We start from the raw sequence: 17479 nt of genomic DNA on the forward strand, positions 1-17479 counted from the left end.
TACCAATTTCTTCAGCTCCCTCATTCATGGTACCATCAGATTGATTGGTATCTGATCATCCAGAATCACCTCTACAGGCTCATGCTGACATTCCATTATCAGCACTGTGTATGGGTGAATCATTGGTATCATCTCATGATTCTGATTGCAGGATCTGGTACCCCCTTAATGAAGACTCTTCAAGCCTAACTGGTTTTGGGGCTCAGAAAAAAATGGTTCCATCTGTGGGCAGCTCTATATTTAGGAGGGAAGCATTGTTTTGAGAACCCTGAGTGAGTTTTTCTTAATTTGTCAGAAAATTGCCAACTGGAGAGGCAGGCTTTGTTATATCTTTCTAGCTTCTTTCTGACCTATGTTTTTCATTAAAAGATTAATATATCCCTGCTCCTAACTTTGTTCCTTCCTTCCCTGTCCTCTCTTGCTTCCTCCTAAAACAAAATGGCAGGGCCAGTAATGCCCAAGGCCTAATATGAAGGAATTTAAAAGTCTATTAGAGAAGGGGAGGGGAAGAGGAAGAAAGGACAAATTTTCCTGGAGCCACTCACCGCAAAGCAGAAATAAGCCTCTCCTTCCTCTGAAATGAAGCCCACAAGAATTTTCATGTCAACAGCTGGGAGTGGGCAGCATGAAACACTCAGGTTAGGCAACTGGGGCAGGGAAAGCCTCTTTGGGCTTCTTGGCATCTGGTAGAATCAAGCATCCCTAAAATGCTGCATATGTGGGAGAGGAAGTAAGTGGTTCCAGAGAGAGATGGGGAACAAAGAGACATCCTTTAAAAAAAATGGTTTTTGTTGAGGAGGCTGGTACTGGGTATAAATATCCTTCTACCCCAAAATGCTAGAGCTGTCAGATATGTGAAAAGGGAGAGCCTGGTAAAAGCAGCTGCTAGAGTTCCATTCTTTTCTTTTTCCTCTCCTACCTACAAACAAGGCCTGTCTCAGCTTCTCTGCTCCCTACAGCTGGACATCCCCTTGAAGCACCCCAGAAGGGGAGAGGAGCCTCAGGCTCTGTCTTAATTTAAAAGAATATTTGCCTTGCTTATATCCGTTTAATTCCGTTTTATTCATTTGTCATTGCAAACAGCTGAGGTGTCTTCAGCCATGGAAATTGATTTATATTATACTGTTGATTAAAGATGAGTGTCTGCGATCCAGATCAATGAGTAACCCTACCTAACTTATCTGGCTGGCTCTGTAACTATGGAACTATTATTAAAATAATAATTATTTCTGTACATCGGAGTTCCAGGTGAATCATTAAAATAATAATTATTTCTGTACATCGGAGTTCCAGGTGAATCAAGTCCATTATTACAGATGTTATGAAAATGATTATCAATATTAATGCTTTCAGTAAGAACGTGTATGAGAACATTTACATTGATTTGGCTAAAATATTCGTTGTAGTAGCCATTTTATTTTATAGAATGTGAAGAGATTTAAATTAGGTTTCCAACCTCATCTACTGACTCTAAATTAACAAATGCAATATGTAAAATTACAAATTTCTGCCTTGGATCCAATGTTAGTTTTTCATTACAATTTAGTTCAGAATTCTGTAATCTCCCTTTTAGTTTTTTGGGGATTTTTTTGTTGGTTGGTTACTTGGTTAGATTTTCTCTTACTGATTTCTACAGGATTGTTACATGGTTATGACATATATTATATTAGTTACTGCAACTGGAAAATACAGAATGTGGTTTTTGAGTTTACCGTAGGAATTATTTTGTACTTGGTAAAAACAGAGGGTGTTGGTTTTTTTTAAAGTATTTATCGTCAGTAAAAAGCTTAAATTTGGATTTTTTTTCTCCCCCCAGAGCCAAACGTTCTAGCTGGCACATTAATTGCTCATACAGATGCAGTTTGGGGTCTTGCTTATAGTGGTATAAAGAATCATTTACTATCTTGCTCAGCAGATGGCACTGTTAGATTATGGAATCCACCAGAAAAATTGCCCTGCATTTGCACTTACAATGGAGAAAAGGGTGAGCATGATGTTTGCATTTTTTAAAAATGGCATTTTTGTTTGAAAATCTGTGTGATGTGAAGAGGATAAGTTTGTTTCTTCAGTTTGCCCAAACTAAATATCAACTTGCAGTACTTTTAGGACTAAAGGAAAACTCTTTTAGTAACTGGTGAAATTATTATAGAGAGTCACAGTGTCTCTTGGAGCTCCCAGGAAATGCAGCTGTGGTGGCACTCTTAAGTGAAGCTTTCACTCCTTTCTGCAGCCAGACATGTTTCCTCTTCACATGCTTGCACTTTAAGTGGAATGAGTTCTGCACGAGCCTCAGCTGGTTTTGGCAGCTTTTAAAAAAATTATTTATTACTAAAAATGAAGGTAGCTTTATTTCTTTTTGCAGCATTTTTTCTAAACCCTAAAAGGAGTTTCTTTGGTAATTACTCTGGAGGAAAACTGGGAAAAGCCATTTAAACCTTTTAAGGCTATAAGAAGTCTTAAGGATTTTATTTCTCTGTCTAATTTTTCTTTTTCTCCCATATTTTTTTAGAGCATGGAATACCTACATCAGTTGACTTTATAGGTTGTGATCCTGCTCATATGGTCACATCTTTTAGCACTGGCAGCACAGTCATTTATGATTTAGAAACATCCCAATCACTGGTAATGCTCTCATCACAGATAGACTCTGGTAAGTTAATATGGAGTAGTTTTTGTCTCATATATACAACTTAAATATGTGCCTTACTAAAGTTTCAGTATTTGATGAGCTAGAAGAGCTTTGTTGTTCCTTTTCTGTATTGCACAATTTCACATTTTAATTCTGTTTTGATGTTTCTTATTCTTTGACATGTGGAGATATCAAATTGTAGAATTAGGGAAGTAAACAAGGAAAGGTAGGTAGCCTTCTTTTCAAAAAAGAATTTTTTCATTTTTGTAAAAGAGGTTTCAGAGAATTTGGAATGATCTGAAGGATAAGGATGGCTATATTTCAGAAAGGGTTACAGAAATGCTAAAAAGCAACAGAATCTTGCGAAAAAACTGAAACTAAAAATGCAGCTAGTCTTTCAAGAACCAATTCCCTGAATTAAATATGAAGGTACATAGTTTTAACTATATAGACATATGCATGAATATGTTAAGTGCAGGTAATGTTTCTAACACAAGGATAGAATTCTGAATGTACTTTACAGGACCAGTATGTCTTAATTGCTGACACACTCTGTTTTCTGGACCAGGAGGTTGAGCACCAGGATTATATCCTGCACTCATAGTGCAGTATAACAATAGTATTGCACTGTTGGAGAAAGTTCTACTGTTTAAATGCTGGCACCTACATGTCTCTGTTGATTGTCCATGTGGAAATAAAGGGTCCAGTTTCCGACAAGTATTTCCCCTTCTCAGTAAAAATGAGGTTGAAAATCTAGTGTTGTGAGAGGGAATGTACTGCTTCACACATAACAGCTCAATTTGTCTATTTTTACCCTGATAGTATTTATTGGCTTGTAATAAGCATTTTGAGAGTGCTAGATTATGAAAGAAGCTATACAGAACCATATTCTATGTAATATTGGCCTTGATACTAAGAAGACCAAAGGGAGAAACATATTTCTTTGGTTGAGGCTAAAAACTTAAAATAGCTAAACATCAAAAGGGAAATACAAAAGTTCAGAGAAGGCAAGTGGTACACCAAGATATAAAAGAGATTATTTTAAAGAGATTGTACGTACCACTAAGTAATTTAAGTAGAAGTAAGACATTTGTGTAGTGCACAGGAAAAGATAATCTAGTTAGTAGATTAGTAAGAGTCATAACTTGTCTTTCCTGACTGCCCCCCATTACTACTACCATGAAATCAAACATGATCTCTTCACCCTTTCTCTAAAGTATCTTTCATACGTTTTGCCCAGTCATACCGTTTTTTATCCTCATAATACCTTGATTAGCATGCATGTGGATTAGTTCCCTGCCCTGTAAAGCCAGGGCACATCACATGTATTTCTATCTTTCATTATATATTTTATTTTAAAAGTCTCAATATTAATAACTTTCCTGACACATCAAGTTCCATCCAGTACCCTATTAAAGTCACTGATTATTTTTAAATATGGTGTTCTCTTGGGCAATATTATCATTTGCTTATTGTATTTTAACTGTATATCCATCAAACATCTTATCTGTAACTTTTCTATCTTTTCAGGTTTGCAATCAAATAATCATATTAACAGGGTAGTAAGTCATCCTACACTTCCTGTAACAATTACAGCTCATGAAGATAGACACATCAAGTTTTTTGACAATAAAACGGGTAAGTATGTTAAAAACATTGCGCATTAAGCTGAATAATGTTTAAAATAAATCTGGGTGGATATGGGAAGGTCCTTCCACATACAGCTCATTGCAGAATGAGAGCCTAAATTTGTTGTTCCACTGTTACATGTTAGTATAAAAGAAACATTACTCTTACAGTAGAAAAATATATAACTTTTCCAATATTATTTTCATAACCTTCATCATATAATCCTGCCTATCCTTACTCTGATATAAGAGAAACATCACATTTTGCATTTTAGTCATATCTTGTAAATGCATAACTGACTGAAAATCTGAGACCTTGTTAGAAGATTAGTTCTCAACTGAAATAAGTGGGAGGAGCAAAATATTTGGATACTCATACATTCCCAACAAAATCAAGATCTAAAAAAAATAAAAATAGGTAACTCACAAGTAAATGGAATATTTGAAATTCTCAGAAGAGGCTGAAGCTGAAGAGAAGCTTTTGTATCTGCTATTAAGTAAAAAAAAAAATCACTATTGCTTTGTTGACTTAATTTAAAAATAATTCTTACTGATAGGAAGATAACGGTTACCACATAGTTGTTTTTCTGTGTTTCAGCCAATCAAAAGCAAACATGCTTATATTTTGTATATATTTTATTAAATTACAAGTGAAATTATATATGTCATTCTCTCTGAAAAGTCTGTGCTGTTATGATTTTGGATTAATCAGTGCCATCAACAAAACAAGGTGTGATGTAATGCAATGCCCAGTTCAAAGATAGTCAACAGTGTATGATTACACATGAATTGTGAACTGAAAATAAATTTTCTCTACTAAATACATCTTTTAAACATAGTATTAAAATACTCCAAGATACTGTCCAATAGTATATATCACCACGGTAGAGGTTGAAAACAACCTCATACTTAAACAGGCAACTTTTTCACACCTTTATTTTCAATATTTTAAATTGATTGCAGTATGAATATTGCTGTGGTCTAGTCTCCACACCATAGATTTACCCCTGCCACCGAAAACCCCTGCCGCCGTTTGTCCCTTTTCGGCGGCGGGGGGACTTCAGCGGCGGGCACTGCCTCTCCTCCCCCCCCCGGGAACCCCGCCGCCGCTGTGAAACCACACTGCCGCCGAATTCTCCCCCGCTGCCAGGGTCACCATCAGGCCCTTGACATAAAAAAGGTTCCCCACCCCTGTTTTAGGGGGATTGCTACATTAGGGATATGCTGAGTTTCACCTTTTGTCTGAAAATAAAGCATCCTTTTCTATACTAGCTTCCCAGTTAGTGCTCTACCTCCTTTCATTCAACCTTGGCGGCTGCTTCTAAAAGCCAGTATTTCTTGGCCAAATATTTCCCTTGTTAAGTATTGTCACAAATCCAAATTTCAATAAAGTAATTTATATTTTCATAAACCAGTAGATCAGCCTAGATTTACCCAAACTTCTTCAAAGTATGGCTGAAATGCAGTGGAGAGCCCAGGATTGCCCTAGGCAGATATTTTTGGGGTTGTGAGAAAATACTTTTCTTTTTGCCCTGATGGGCTTTGATTACCATGGATAATAGTTCCTTTCCATCATTGCTGAGTACTCCCTTTTCCCCTTGCCTTATTCTTTCCCAGACCCCAGCTCTTGCCTAAAATTAAACATCTACCAGTCATTTGTTTTTCACATGTTAAAGATCAAGGTCATTATTTATAGACCTGTTGGAACAAGAAGTAATTTATTGTGTCCAAAGAGTTGCGATTGGGGGTGCTACAAGCCTATTTTAGACTTAAAATGGCCTATCTGTTTTGCAAGCTGGAAGCTCTAGAAAAGGAAGTGAGATGAGAGAATGGACAGAAAAACATAGACGCAGCAGCTGTGCTAGGGTATGTCATAATGTCCCATGCACAAACAAAAAGATTGAGAACCATTGTCTTGCTGATGGGTCTTGCCCACATGTTCAGTGTTTAAGTGATTGCCATGTTTAGGATTGGGAAGGAATTGTCCCTCAGGTCAGATTGGTAGAGACCCTGCAGGTTTTTTGCCTTTCTCTGCAGTGTAGAACATGGATCACTTGCTTGTTTGTTTCAACTAGAATAAATGGTGGATTTTCTGTAACTTGAAATCTTTAAATCAAGATTTGAGAACTTCGGTAATTCAACCAGAGGTTGCAAGAGTGGGTGGGTGAAGTTCTGTGGCCTGCGATGTGCAGGAAGTCAGACTAGATGATCATGATGGATCCTTTATGGCCTTAGTCTAATGAGTCTATGAATTTATTAGAGCACTGCTTTCTGTTCTTTAGCGCATCTGTCTACTCTACGTTGCCCACCCACATATTTACAAAACTTAATGTATATGTAAGGATGTATTTATTTGGGTTTAAATAAACACATCCCAAATGGCTATACCAGGCTTTTGGCATTTTTACCTTCATTTTAAAGACAGAAGAATCGTGCATTGCCTTCCTCCTGTTCTCATTTCTCCATGCATGTATATATAACTACCAAAAAAAAAAAACTATAAACCAAATCAAAACATTCTCAAAAAGAAAACCAGCTACCTGTGCCTTCCAGATTCCCAAGGCTGATTCTTCAGAGCCTGCCTTGAATTGGAAACTGGAAATCTAAAATAATGCCCTACTATGTTTTCCTTGTGTTTTTACTAGACTGTTCCCATTTGTGAAAAATTTGAACCACCTCTAATTACATCTTGTACATTTATTTTGCAGTAGTTAGGGGCACAAAGAAAGTTATTGGATGCTAGCAGACATGCATGTATACAAGTTGTGGTCATGAAAGGTCATGTTGATGACCCTGAAACTGAAATTCCTCAGGGTTCCTTACCCTGCCCTCCAATGGGCCTCAATGACCTGCAGACATTGGGGCAACACACATGTAACCATGTAGTTGTCACCATGTCCCCTGAATCTTTTGGTCTGTTTGTTATGATTGCTGATGAAGGTGCTAAATATTTTAGAGAGATGGTGTTTGAAATGTGAATATGCTTACTTGAAAGTCAACCAAGATCACCACCGTGCTTTACAGAGGCCGTGAAGCCTCTTTACTTACTTTTTTATTAGCAATTTTTTGAAAACTATCTAGAGTTTAAAGCTATATAAATGAATGTCAATTCCCAGGATGATTCTAACATATTTCATTAAATCTATTTTGTTGTTTGCTACCCCATATTAAATTAATTCCCTGATATTATTCTGTCAAAAAATATTAAGACACTTCTTGGAAACTGATACTTTCTTTATTTTGCTTTTAGGTAAAATGATCCATTCTATGGTTGCTCACTTGGATGCTGTCACAAGTCTGGCAGTAGATCCCAATGGAATCTATTTGATGTCTGGAAGTAAGTTTTAACTTTCTGTATTGTTTACTGCTCTTGCTGTAATAAAATGTAAAGGATATGAAAACCTATCTTTTTGTATCTTTCTCTTTAACACAGGCCATGACTGTTCCATTAGATTATGGAATTTAGACAGCAAGACTTGTGTACAAGAAATAACAGCCCATAGGAAAAAATTGGATGAATCAATTTATGATGTAGCTTTCCATCCATCAAAAGCATATATTGCCAGTGCAGGAGCTGATGCCCTTGCCAAAGTATTTGTGTGACACAACAAAACAAACCTGCACCATAATAGCAGGTCTGCTTGGACAAAAAAAGAGGGAATGCATCACTGCCATCAATGAAACGGCTACCAATAAGACACTACATCTGATCTGCCTGGGCGAAGACTGTATGTGGGGCAGGTATAAATTGGTGAAAAGTCACCACATCTTGAATAATGTCAGGCTTATTAATTTAACTGTAATTACTGCATTTTTTTAAAAAAAGAAAACCAGTATTTGTAGCCTGGACTGAATATGAACTGAGCGTATGTCTGTCCTTAGGTGTCTTTAAGCAAACGTGGAGTCTGATCTTACAAAAGACTTTTATTTTGGACTCTGTGTGCTGCCTTAGGGTTAGGAATGTGGTGCTCTTGTGGGGGGAAGTGAGCTCCAAGAGTAGCTTTCTTTTCATCTCTTAGTGATCTTCTGTTCATCAGTTGAATGCCACAGATCCCCTTTTAAACTTTTATTTTGCTTTAAAGAAAAGGAAATTTAACTTAAAATATTTTAGCATTAGTTGCACAAAATGTTTGGATAAAATTCTAGTTTTTATAAGTCTTTTTATATATTTAGCCCTGTCACAACAGTGCTCAAGATTGTATTGATGATGTTTTTTCTGCATTATAGAACCCTAAAACACAGAGATCTCACTGACCCGCTGCCGTGTAACCACACTCTTCCCTTCTTTTGCCTAATACAGCTCAGCTAAGTCCTTTCATTAAGGATGCTAATTCATCATCACATAACTGTCTTCATAAATAAAGGACTGTAAAGAAGTGTGTTTTAAATGAAACACAGAGAGGTTGTAATACCCTCCCAGTGAACTCTTTAAAAAATTAATCTTGGCATCCTATCACTATGTGATATTTTGTACATCTTACTGTATTTACAAGTTTATTTATCAAGGATTACCCATCTTGCTAATGGCCTATTGTTATTTATTTCACTTTTTGTTGGTCTTTATATCCTTTTATGTAGTGTGTTAAAGGGCCCTGTATATCTATTATGGCACTCTTTGAACAGTCTAAAATAGACTAAAAATGGGACATTTCATAGTTTTTAAAGTTACAAACCAAGATTTTTTTCCGGTTAAGTACCTGGAGTGAAGTTGATTCCAGAAAAACAATCTTGTTTCAGAACTTTTGGAGTGAAAAATGTTTATTTGCGTTTCAAATAGAATACAAAAGTAGTTGAATCAAGACTCATAAATCTGCTGTGTTTGGACTAGTTATTCCCTGCTTTTATTTTTTTTCAAATGTGCTTCAGTTTATGGTGTAACTAAAGATTTTGTTTGTGTAATGCATGATTAAGACAATAAAGTATTTTTTCTAGTCTTCCACAAAACTTTTCTGATCAGTTTGCGGGTTTTGATGAGTTTTGTAAGGTTTCCGTTTTACAAACTATGAATCAGCAAATTTTTAAGATTGTACCACGTAGCAAAAGTACAATGGTTGAAAAATAATGTATATAAAATGCATATAATAAATATTAAATGGTGTACCTGTATGTTACTGTTGGCTACATTATTTTGTGTTGCACAGTTTAAAAGTGACATTTTATTCTGCAAATTACTAAATTAAGAATTGAAGGTCTAAATTTTAGCAAAATTACCTCTTTTTAAATAAACTGCATTGCTTTTGAAAACTGGTAATGTTTGTCGGGATATAAACAAATTGTTAGTTACCAGTAGCAACACCCAATATAAGAACATGTCTCCAAAGAGTGAAACTCGTACTGTATTTTTAATAGTATTTCTGTCTGATACTAACTTGAAAATGACTCATACATTTTAAGAGCATTTTTGGAATTGTAATCACCATGATCTTTAGATGTTTCAAGAAATGAAGTGATATGGACATGGAATTGGGGTTGAATAGATACCCAGGTTTCATTCCCAACTCTGTCAACTGACTTGTTTTGACTTTAGATGAATAAGCTAAATTTTTTTGTGCCTCAGTTTCACCATCTGTAAAATGCAGTCTACTCACCTTTGTAAAGTTGGTTTGGATCCTCCAGGGAAGCAGGATACATGGCAAGTCCAGAGTCTGCTTCTGTTAAAAGCAGACTAAAGTTGACATTGTGCCAGTTTCCATGATGACTCAGTTTACTGAAAACATGTTAACTGAATGAAAATTAAGACTGAATATTACATTGTGGTCTGTAACTTTCTTTGTAATAATTATGCATTGCCCAGATATAAATATGCTTTGAGGCCTTGGAAAATGTTCTTATAAGTGGTGACATCTGTAGTTCCATGTGATCCATCCAATTTAGCAATGAGAAATTAAATCACTCCATCTCAAGTCAAACAAATTGGATGAAAAACAAAAGAAAACTCGTGTGTCCATGGCAGGCACAAAACAGTAATCATTCTGAAATCAATTTTGTTTTTAGTTAGCAATGTTCTATTGTTTGGAATACAGTGCAGTAAGATATATCGTGTAGAAATTGGAGAACTTTGCCCATTATCATCAAGATGAAGGTGAGGCTTTCAGTAACTGCTTGCTAGGACACTGTCTTTTTAAAAGAAACAAAACAAAAAAACCCTAATTTGCACTTTTTTTGGTTCCTTCCAGTCTAAAGCATTCAACTAATCAACAGATGAGAGTGTGATTTGAATTTTATTAAAGGTAATTTTATAATCGCCTTTCTGAAGCTAAGCATTGTTTCTGGCAGCTTTTTCAGACTGCTGCTTTTTAATGCTTAAATGAAATGTGATTGTTTAATAAACATTGTCATGCATAAACATTTACCTCATTTTCTTTAATTGTATTAAAGTTGAAATGGTAAAAAAAAACTATTTGTTTATTTTTCTTGAACTGAATCTGGTTGTTATGGTGTTTTTAGTCTTAATGTTATGTTGGACCAAATGATGTGTCTTGGCTCCATTTACAGAATTACCGATCTTATCTCTAATGCAGACTTTGTGTTGTCTAATTGATTGCAGTGCCTAACATTAAAAATTATATCAGTTGATTTAAATTACTGAACAGTTTGTGACGTTGATGAAACAAATTGACACTGAGTGTGCTGCAGTAGACACTAATTAAAAACAAAATCTAAAACAAAATCCTCTCCATTTTGAAGAGAGGGTACCATAAGGACTGACTTGCTGGCATTTCTTCAATCAGATGTCTTTCCACTCTTGTTTTAAGAATAATCATCTACAATTTCCATTCTCTCAGCATCCTTGTGTATTACAGAGTCACTCCCCATTTTGCTGTTCATTATAGGAACTGTTTTAAGCAGATGAATAGTCAAGTATCATGTCTGAGAAGCCAATATCAAATGCTTCAGAAAAATGTGTAAAAAAACCCCCAAGTCGAGCACTCAGGCACCTTCATTTGTGAAATCATAGGGGGAAATTTCTTCCTCACTTCAGCTGGTGGTAATCATATGCCCTTAAGTATGAGGATTGACTTCCCTTGTGTTGTCATTTTATCCTTGTTGGAAAACGTGGTATTATAATATAAGCTCTTCTTGAATCTTTTGAATCTTATTTTACTCTTTGAATGTTTTTATTTATTTTCCTCAGTAATACTTTGTGGCACATGCAATTCCATAAGCTAATGATATGCTGTGTAGAAAGTACTCTTTTATGCGCTGTAGAGTTGACTTTAAAATTCATAGTGCTACCCATTGGCCTACCCATTGTTTTAGGTACTTCTCTAACAGCAGTTGGTTCCTAAACTGAGGTCCATGGTCACATGATATTGGCTGCCTTCCTTATTTCCAGTGGCTGCATCACGTAAAAGGCAGCTAAAAATAAATACTTCCCATGTAAACAATTGATGTAATTATTAAGAAATGTTAAACGTTTGCAAATAGGAAAGGAGATGGTCCACTTGATAATGAATTGGAGATGAAATGGTTCATGAGACAATCTCTCTCTAGTAATATATGATACACACTATGAAAAAAATGAACTGCTTTATCATGTTGTCTTACGCTTACTTTCACAATAAATACTCAGTTTCTTACTCTCATTGCCGATCCCTGTCTATCACATCAGCATATAATAGATATGATAGCAGAAATAGAAAGAGCCAAGGAAGAGCTGAGATAAGGTGACTACAATTAACACTGCATTCAAGATGAGGATGGAGATATATTTTCCATATCTTGGATCTTCTACTGTTGATGCCCAGAGAGAGCACTTCCTTGCACTGAAACTAACTTTCTATTCTTAAGAAGTTACAACTAAGAACTCACTGATAATGTATCTGAATCGTTCAGATTATTTTTTAAACGTACATCACCTTGATATTTGTTTAATTGACCACAGTGTGGCCAAAAATAGGTATTTGGCCCAATCTAAATAATTGTCATCAGCAAATGTTCATATTGGTGATTTTTAAATCAGTAATAGTTCTTTACCCTTTTCCTCCTATGTTTACGACGATTCTTTAAGGGCCCTTTGAGGGACTTCACCAAAATCCAGATAAAATTTGCAATTTCAATTATTTTATTTCTGGTTTTGATAAGGAGGTTAGAGAATTAGATAACTAACAAGTTTGGCTAACAAAAAATATGGAGAGCAGCATGGTCTAGTCATGGCCAGAGCAGAAGGCTATGCCTGACACTGACACTTAATCTGTTATTTTGAAGAAGTCACTTAGCCTCCCTCTCAGTGCTTAACCTTAACTTCAGTGCTTTAGAATTATCTGCTGAAGGGCAGTAAGTTAAGTGTACACTATAAATGTTTGTTTATTTTTACAGCAGCGGTTTCCCTCCATTATAATTTTCCTTATTTTTTCTATATTTTTAACTAGTTTCCTTTTGTATTGATAAATAAAGGTCAATGATAAATACTTCCTGGAAGAGAAACAGATTGTGTAGCTGTGTAGGTGGTGATAACTTTTCAGGTCTGTAACGTCTTTTCAGTCCCAGATCCTAATTATTAGCGTGTCCTCTCTCCACTGTGGTAATATTCATTTTCCTGCACCTTGTACTTAATATTGAGAAGACTTGCTCTCTTAAGGCCAGATCCAGTAGTATGCTCTAGCTACTTTGCACTACTCTGAAGCAACAAAAGGCAGCCAGATCATGCTGGTCAGTTAAAAGTTAGTTTGTTTCTTTGCATCGCTAGAACACGCAAAGCAGGTGCAGCATACTGCGGAATCTAGCCAGTAATATGCTGTCATGCAGCCAAATTCTTAAGGGCAGTAACAGTTGGGAGAAGGAAGCTCATAATTTACCAATGGGAATTCTGGTTTTGTGTGTGCAGTCTCCCTCATGTCATTGGCTCATTTCAAGCAATAGAATTGCACCATGCAAATTGGCTGGGGAAGGATAAGTGATGATTGATTATTACCAGAATTACAATGGCCTGAGTTGAGAGACCTGAGCAGTTGATTTGGCCTTATCTATTAGTCTCTAATTCATAATAATAACAATAAATAATAACTTGCCTTAATTACTACTTTTTTTTCAAATGTAGTCAACATACAAATTTAAATGAGCTTTAGCAATGTAGAAACTTTGAAGAGTATATTGTTGTCTTAAAGGATCTTTTAAATTAATTTTATTCTAATTAATTAATGGATTTACCTGAGAATCTTCAGAAAATTAATTATGTATTCATAGTAAGTGTTAAGTGAATGGTTGCACAGTGTTCTTGGTACATAAAGAAGTTGAATCCTTGCTTTAAAAGCAAAATTACAGTTAACAGATAAAACTGTGGTTTTTTAATAATGATGGATGGTGCTGGGTGGTGCTTTCTGAAATGAAACAATGGCTAATGATATGTACTGAAGATAATTGTTGTATGGGGTCAAGGCTCCTTTATATGAACTCACTTTGCTGAGTAGGAGCCTGCATTATTTAAAGTAAATCAGAAGGATTGTTTGAGAAAATAGCCTCTGTTTCCATTTTGGCATTCTTTGGTTGCAAACTGGGTTAGTCATCAGAAAGATAATGATGATAATGTTCGTGCTGCAACCCTCCTGACACTTCAGGAGTTACAGGGTTTCCTCTGGGAGTCAGGATGCTCTCTCTCCATGGGTTGGCCCTCAGGCCAGGTTACTATAATTTTTTGCTTCCAGTGTATTGAAGACTCAGTGGATTGGCTGTCCAGGTATCATTCTCAGCAGTCCTCCAATTCAAGGGTATTGCCACTTCCTAAGTGGCAGGTAGAGAAACCCAGACCCTCCCTCTACTCCGGGTTCCAGTCCAAGGACACTCAAATCAGCAGCCAAAGTCTGCACTGTCCCAAACCTTGCTGCTGTTTCCCTGGGCTTTTTCCTACTCCACCTCTATGAAGCTTCCACTCCACTATCCTTCTGTGTAAACCTTTCCTTCAGGGCCAGGTTCCGAGGGCTTCTACTCTCCCCCTGTTTTCCTCCTTTCCCTCTATAATCCTAGAGGGTGACTGCTGGCTTCCACACTGCTGCCTCCTGTCCACACTTCTTGATCTTATACCAGTCCCACCTGTTCATGTCCAGCTGGGCTCTATCCTCAATCTGTGCTTGCCTAACAGCCCAACTCTCCTTCAGGTGTGATTTATCAGGTTACTTAACCCCTCCTGAGCCACATTAATGTTTTCTGGGGTAATGTAGTGTGAACACCCCATCACACTTATTTAGCTTGATTAAAATACAATTCTGCACAGTACAAGTAGACTGTAAAGTACAAGTAGTAGAGACATGAATTGTTTTGTACTAACACACGGTTCATATATAACATTCCTTAACAGAACATACATTTTGTGAGAGCTTCTGCCCATATGAACAAAAGTTGGAACAATTTAACTACTAGGCCATGTTCACACTGCAGCGCTAATTCGAATTAGCTTAATTCGACTTTCAGCAGCCGATTTAAAGAACTCGCAGCAGCGTGTTCATACTACGCTGTTTGCGCTGGTCTCTTGAGTTCACAGTGGCCAGCCTTAATTCGAATTAGAAAGCAGTGCAATGTGGGTAGCTATCCCACAGTGCAACCAACCACGGAGGCTGTTGGGACGAGTGTCATCGTCCCAGGATGCAGTACTGCTTCCTACACCCTTCCCCCCACCCCCCCCCCCCACCCCAACAAACAGGAAAAGGATTTTTGTGCCGTTTTTTTTTTTTTACTCCTTGTGATCACCATTGCTTCAGTGACATGGAGCCAGCTATACTCTGCACTATAATTGTTAGTGTGACAATTATTGAGGAATAGAGCAAGAAGGCGATGCAGATACTATATCTATGCCACCGAGTCTGCCCTGCTGGAACACATCCAGCAGAACAATTACCATTTGCTGCAGGCTGCAATGTGTCATCTGCAGTCCATGGAACACAGGTTCTGGTGCAGGGAAAAAAGCACAGACTGGTGGGACCGCATTGTTATGCAGCAGTGGGATGATGATCAGTGGCTGCAAAACTTTCAGATGCGAAAGGCAACTTTCCTGGAACTGTGCTCGGAGCTGGCACCATCCCTGAAGCGCGTGAACACTCACTTGAGACAAGCTATGACGGTGGAGAAGAGAGTCACCATCGCTCTCTGGAAGGTGTCAACCCCCGACTGTTACCGCTCTGTTGAGAATCAATTTGGAGTTGGTAAATCCACAGTGTGCATAGCCGTGCACCAAGTGCGCAGTGCCATAAATAGAGTTCTGCTACGAAGGGTAGTAACTTTGGGAAATGTGCAGGACATAGTGGAGGGGTTTGCCGCGATGGGCTTCCCCAACTGCGGGGGAGGGAGGGCATTGATGGGATGCACATCCCCATCTTAGCACCTGCACACCTAGCGACCGAGCACATAAACCGCAAGGGGTACTTTTCAGTGGTCCTGCAGGGGCTTGTGGATCACAGGGGTCGTTTCACAGACATCAGTGTGGGGTGGTCTGGGAAGGTGCATGACACTTGTGTGTATTTCGTAACTCGGGGCTGTTATGTAAGATGCAGGCGGGAACTTTCTTCACCAACCAAAACATTCAGATCGGGAGTGTGGAAATGCCCATAGTGATCCTGGGGAATCCTGTTTACCCCTGACTCCCTTGGCTAATGAAGCCATACACCAGGCACCTTGACAGCGACAAGGAGTGTTTTAATAAGAGGTTAAGCAGTTGCAGAATGATTGTAGAATGTGCCTTTGGGCGTAGATGGAGGAGTCTCCTTACTAGGCTGGACATGAGTGAGAAGTACCTGCTTGCTGGGTTCTTCATAGTGTGTGTGAAGTGAAGGGGGAAAGGTTCCCCCAGGGTTGGTCTGTGAAGGCAGAAAGACTGGCCGCCAATTATGAGCAGCCAGATGCCAGCATTATGGCGAGAGCTAACCGCGGAGCACTTTGCATTAAGGAAGCTTTGAAAACCAGCTTCTGCAATGAGATGCAGGATTGATTTCTCTTCCTGTATGTTTTGCTTGCCTTTGCTGCAAGCCTGATTTCGGTTCCTGTTTATTGTTTTCCTTTGATACCCACACCCACCACTGGTGTCCCCCCCCACCCCCCGTATGTTGCTTGCCTTTTATCATCCCCCCCCCCTCCACTCTGTTGCTTGCCTTTGATGCAAGCCTGATTTTGGTTCCTGAATGTTGTTTTCCTTTGATACCCACACCCCCCACTGCCCTTCAAGATCTGTGCCCCACAAAGCCCTCATGAACAAGATTTTGTTTAATAAAGAAATGTTTTGGAAAGAAGCAAAAATTTATTTTTAACAGTCATGTCTTGGGTGAAGGGGGGGGGGTGAGGGTTCCTTCACTGTCTGCAGGGGTAGGTTGATAGCTTGCTGGCCAGCTGTCAGCGTGGCTGCCACAGCTTTGTGCTCCCCTCCACCAGGGTGTAGGAGAGCAGGTGCTGCATCCTGGCCAATCTCCTCCGAGACCTGTTTGGGGAGCGAGAGGGTGGCATTGGGACTCTGTCAACCAATAAGCTAGAGCAAGTCTGCCTGGTCCCGCCGTAGTCTCAACATCTCTTGTGTGGTGCTGCGATCATGTTCCTGCATTTGGCCCATGTTCTTGGACAAGGTCAGCCTCCATGCTCTTTCCTCTGTCTCTGCGGCTGCCAAAGCGTTCATGAGCTCCGAAAACATGACATCTCTGTTTAGTTTTTTCCTTTTCCTAATCTGAGACAGTCTGTCCGCAGCACTGCTTGATGGTCCGGCCACTGGCGAGGTGTCTACAGAATTAAAGAAAAATAACAAGATAGCCACAGCTAGATTAGTGAAGAATAATATACATATGTAACAGTTTCAAATAATAATGCCTTGATAAAACATAGCCACAGTTTTTAAAGTTAGGAAGAAAATATATATATATATATATCAATTTCAACAATGATGGCTTGATAAAATGTTGCCTCAGTTTGTATATTGAGGAAGAAAATACATATGTTTCAGTTTTCATTATTAAGCCTTGATAAAATGTAGCAAGTGACTTTCTCTCTGTGCTTGTATGTAAACCCCTTACAGAGAGCTACTGCAGACCATGTGGTGGGGTGGGGGTAATCGTCTGGCATCACAAACCCACACAGACAGGAACTGAGGGCAGGTGGGGGGTAGAATCTCTGCTTGCATTCCAAACCCTCACAGATAGGAAAAGGGGGGTGGAGTCGGGAGGTGTACATCTCTTCCTGCATCCAAAACCCAAACAGACAGGATCAGGGGTGTGTGTGTGTGGGGGGGGGGGGGAGGGGGGTGAATTTCTGT

At 38.3% G+C, this 17479-nt stretch overlaps 1 protein-coding gene across 4 annotated transcripts in view; it reads left to right on the forward strand.

Annotated features, from left to right (window-relative positions):
- The window catches only part of STRN3 (striatin 3), a 102734-nt gene extending 91931 nt beyond the window's left edge, over positions 1–10803 (forward strand). For all 4 annotated transcript variants that reach the window (XM_067534480.1, XM_067534493.1, XM_067534487.1 and 1 more), the window contains 5 exons: positions 1817–1984; positions 2510–2650; positions 4160–4267; positions 7508–7594; positions 7691–10803. In XM_067534480.1, coding sequence (XP_067390581.1) covers positions 1817–1984; positions 2510–2650; positions 4160–4267; positions 7508–7594; positions 7691–7860 — 674 coding nt within the window. In that variant the 3' untranslated portion in view covers positions 7861–10803. The remainder of the gene's footprint in view (positions 1–1816; positions 1985–2509; positions 2651–4159; positions 4268–7507; positions 7595–7690) is intronic.
- Positions 10804–17479: the final 6676 nt, after the last annotated feature.

Source organism: Emydura macquarii, unplaced genomic scaffold, assembly GCF_026122565.2.
Source record: "Emydura macquarii macquarii isolate MOO-44397 ecotype Brisbane River unplaced genomic scaffold, CSIRO-AGI_Emac_v2 contig_374, whole genome shotgun sequence".
Taxonomy (NCBI): domain Eukaryota; kingdom Metazoa; phylum Chordata; order Testudines; family Chelidae; genus Emydura; species Emydura macquarii.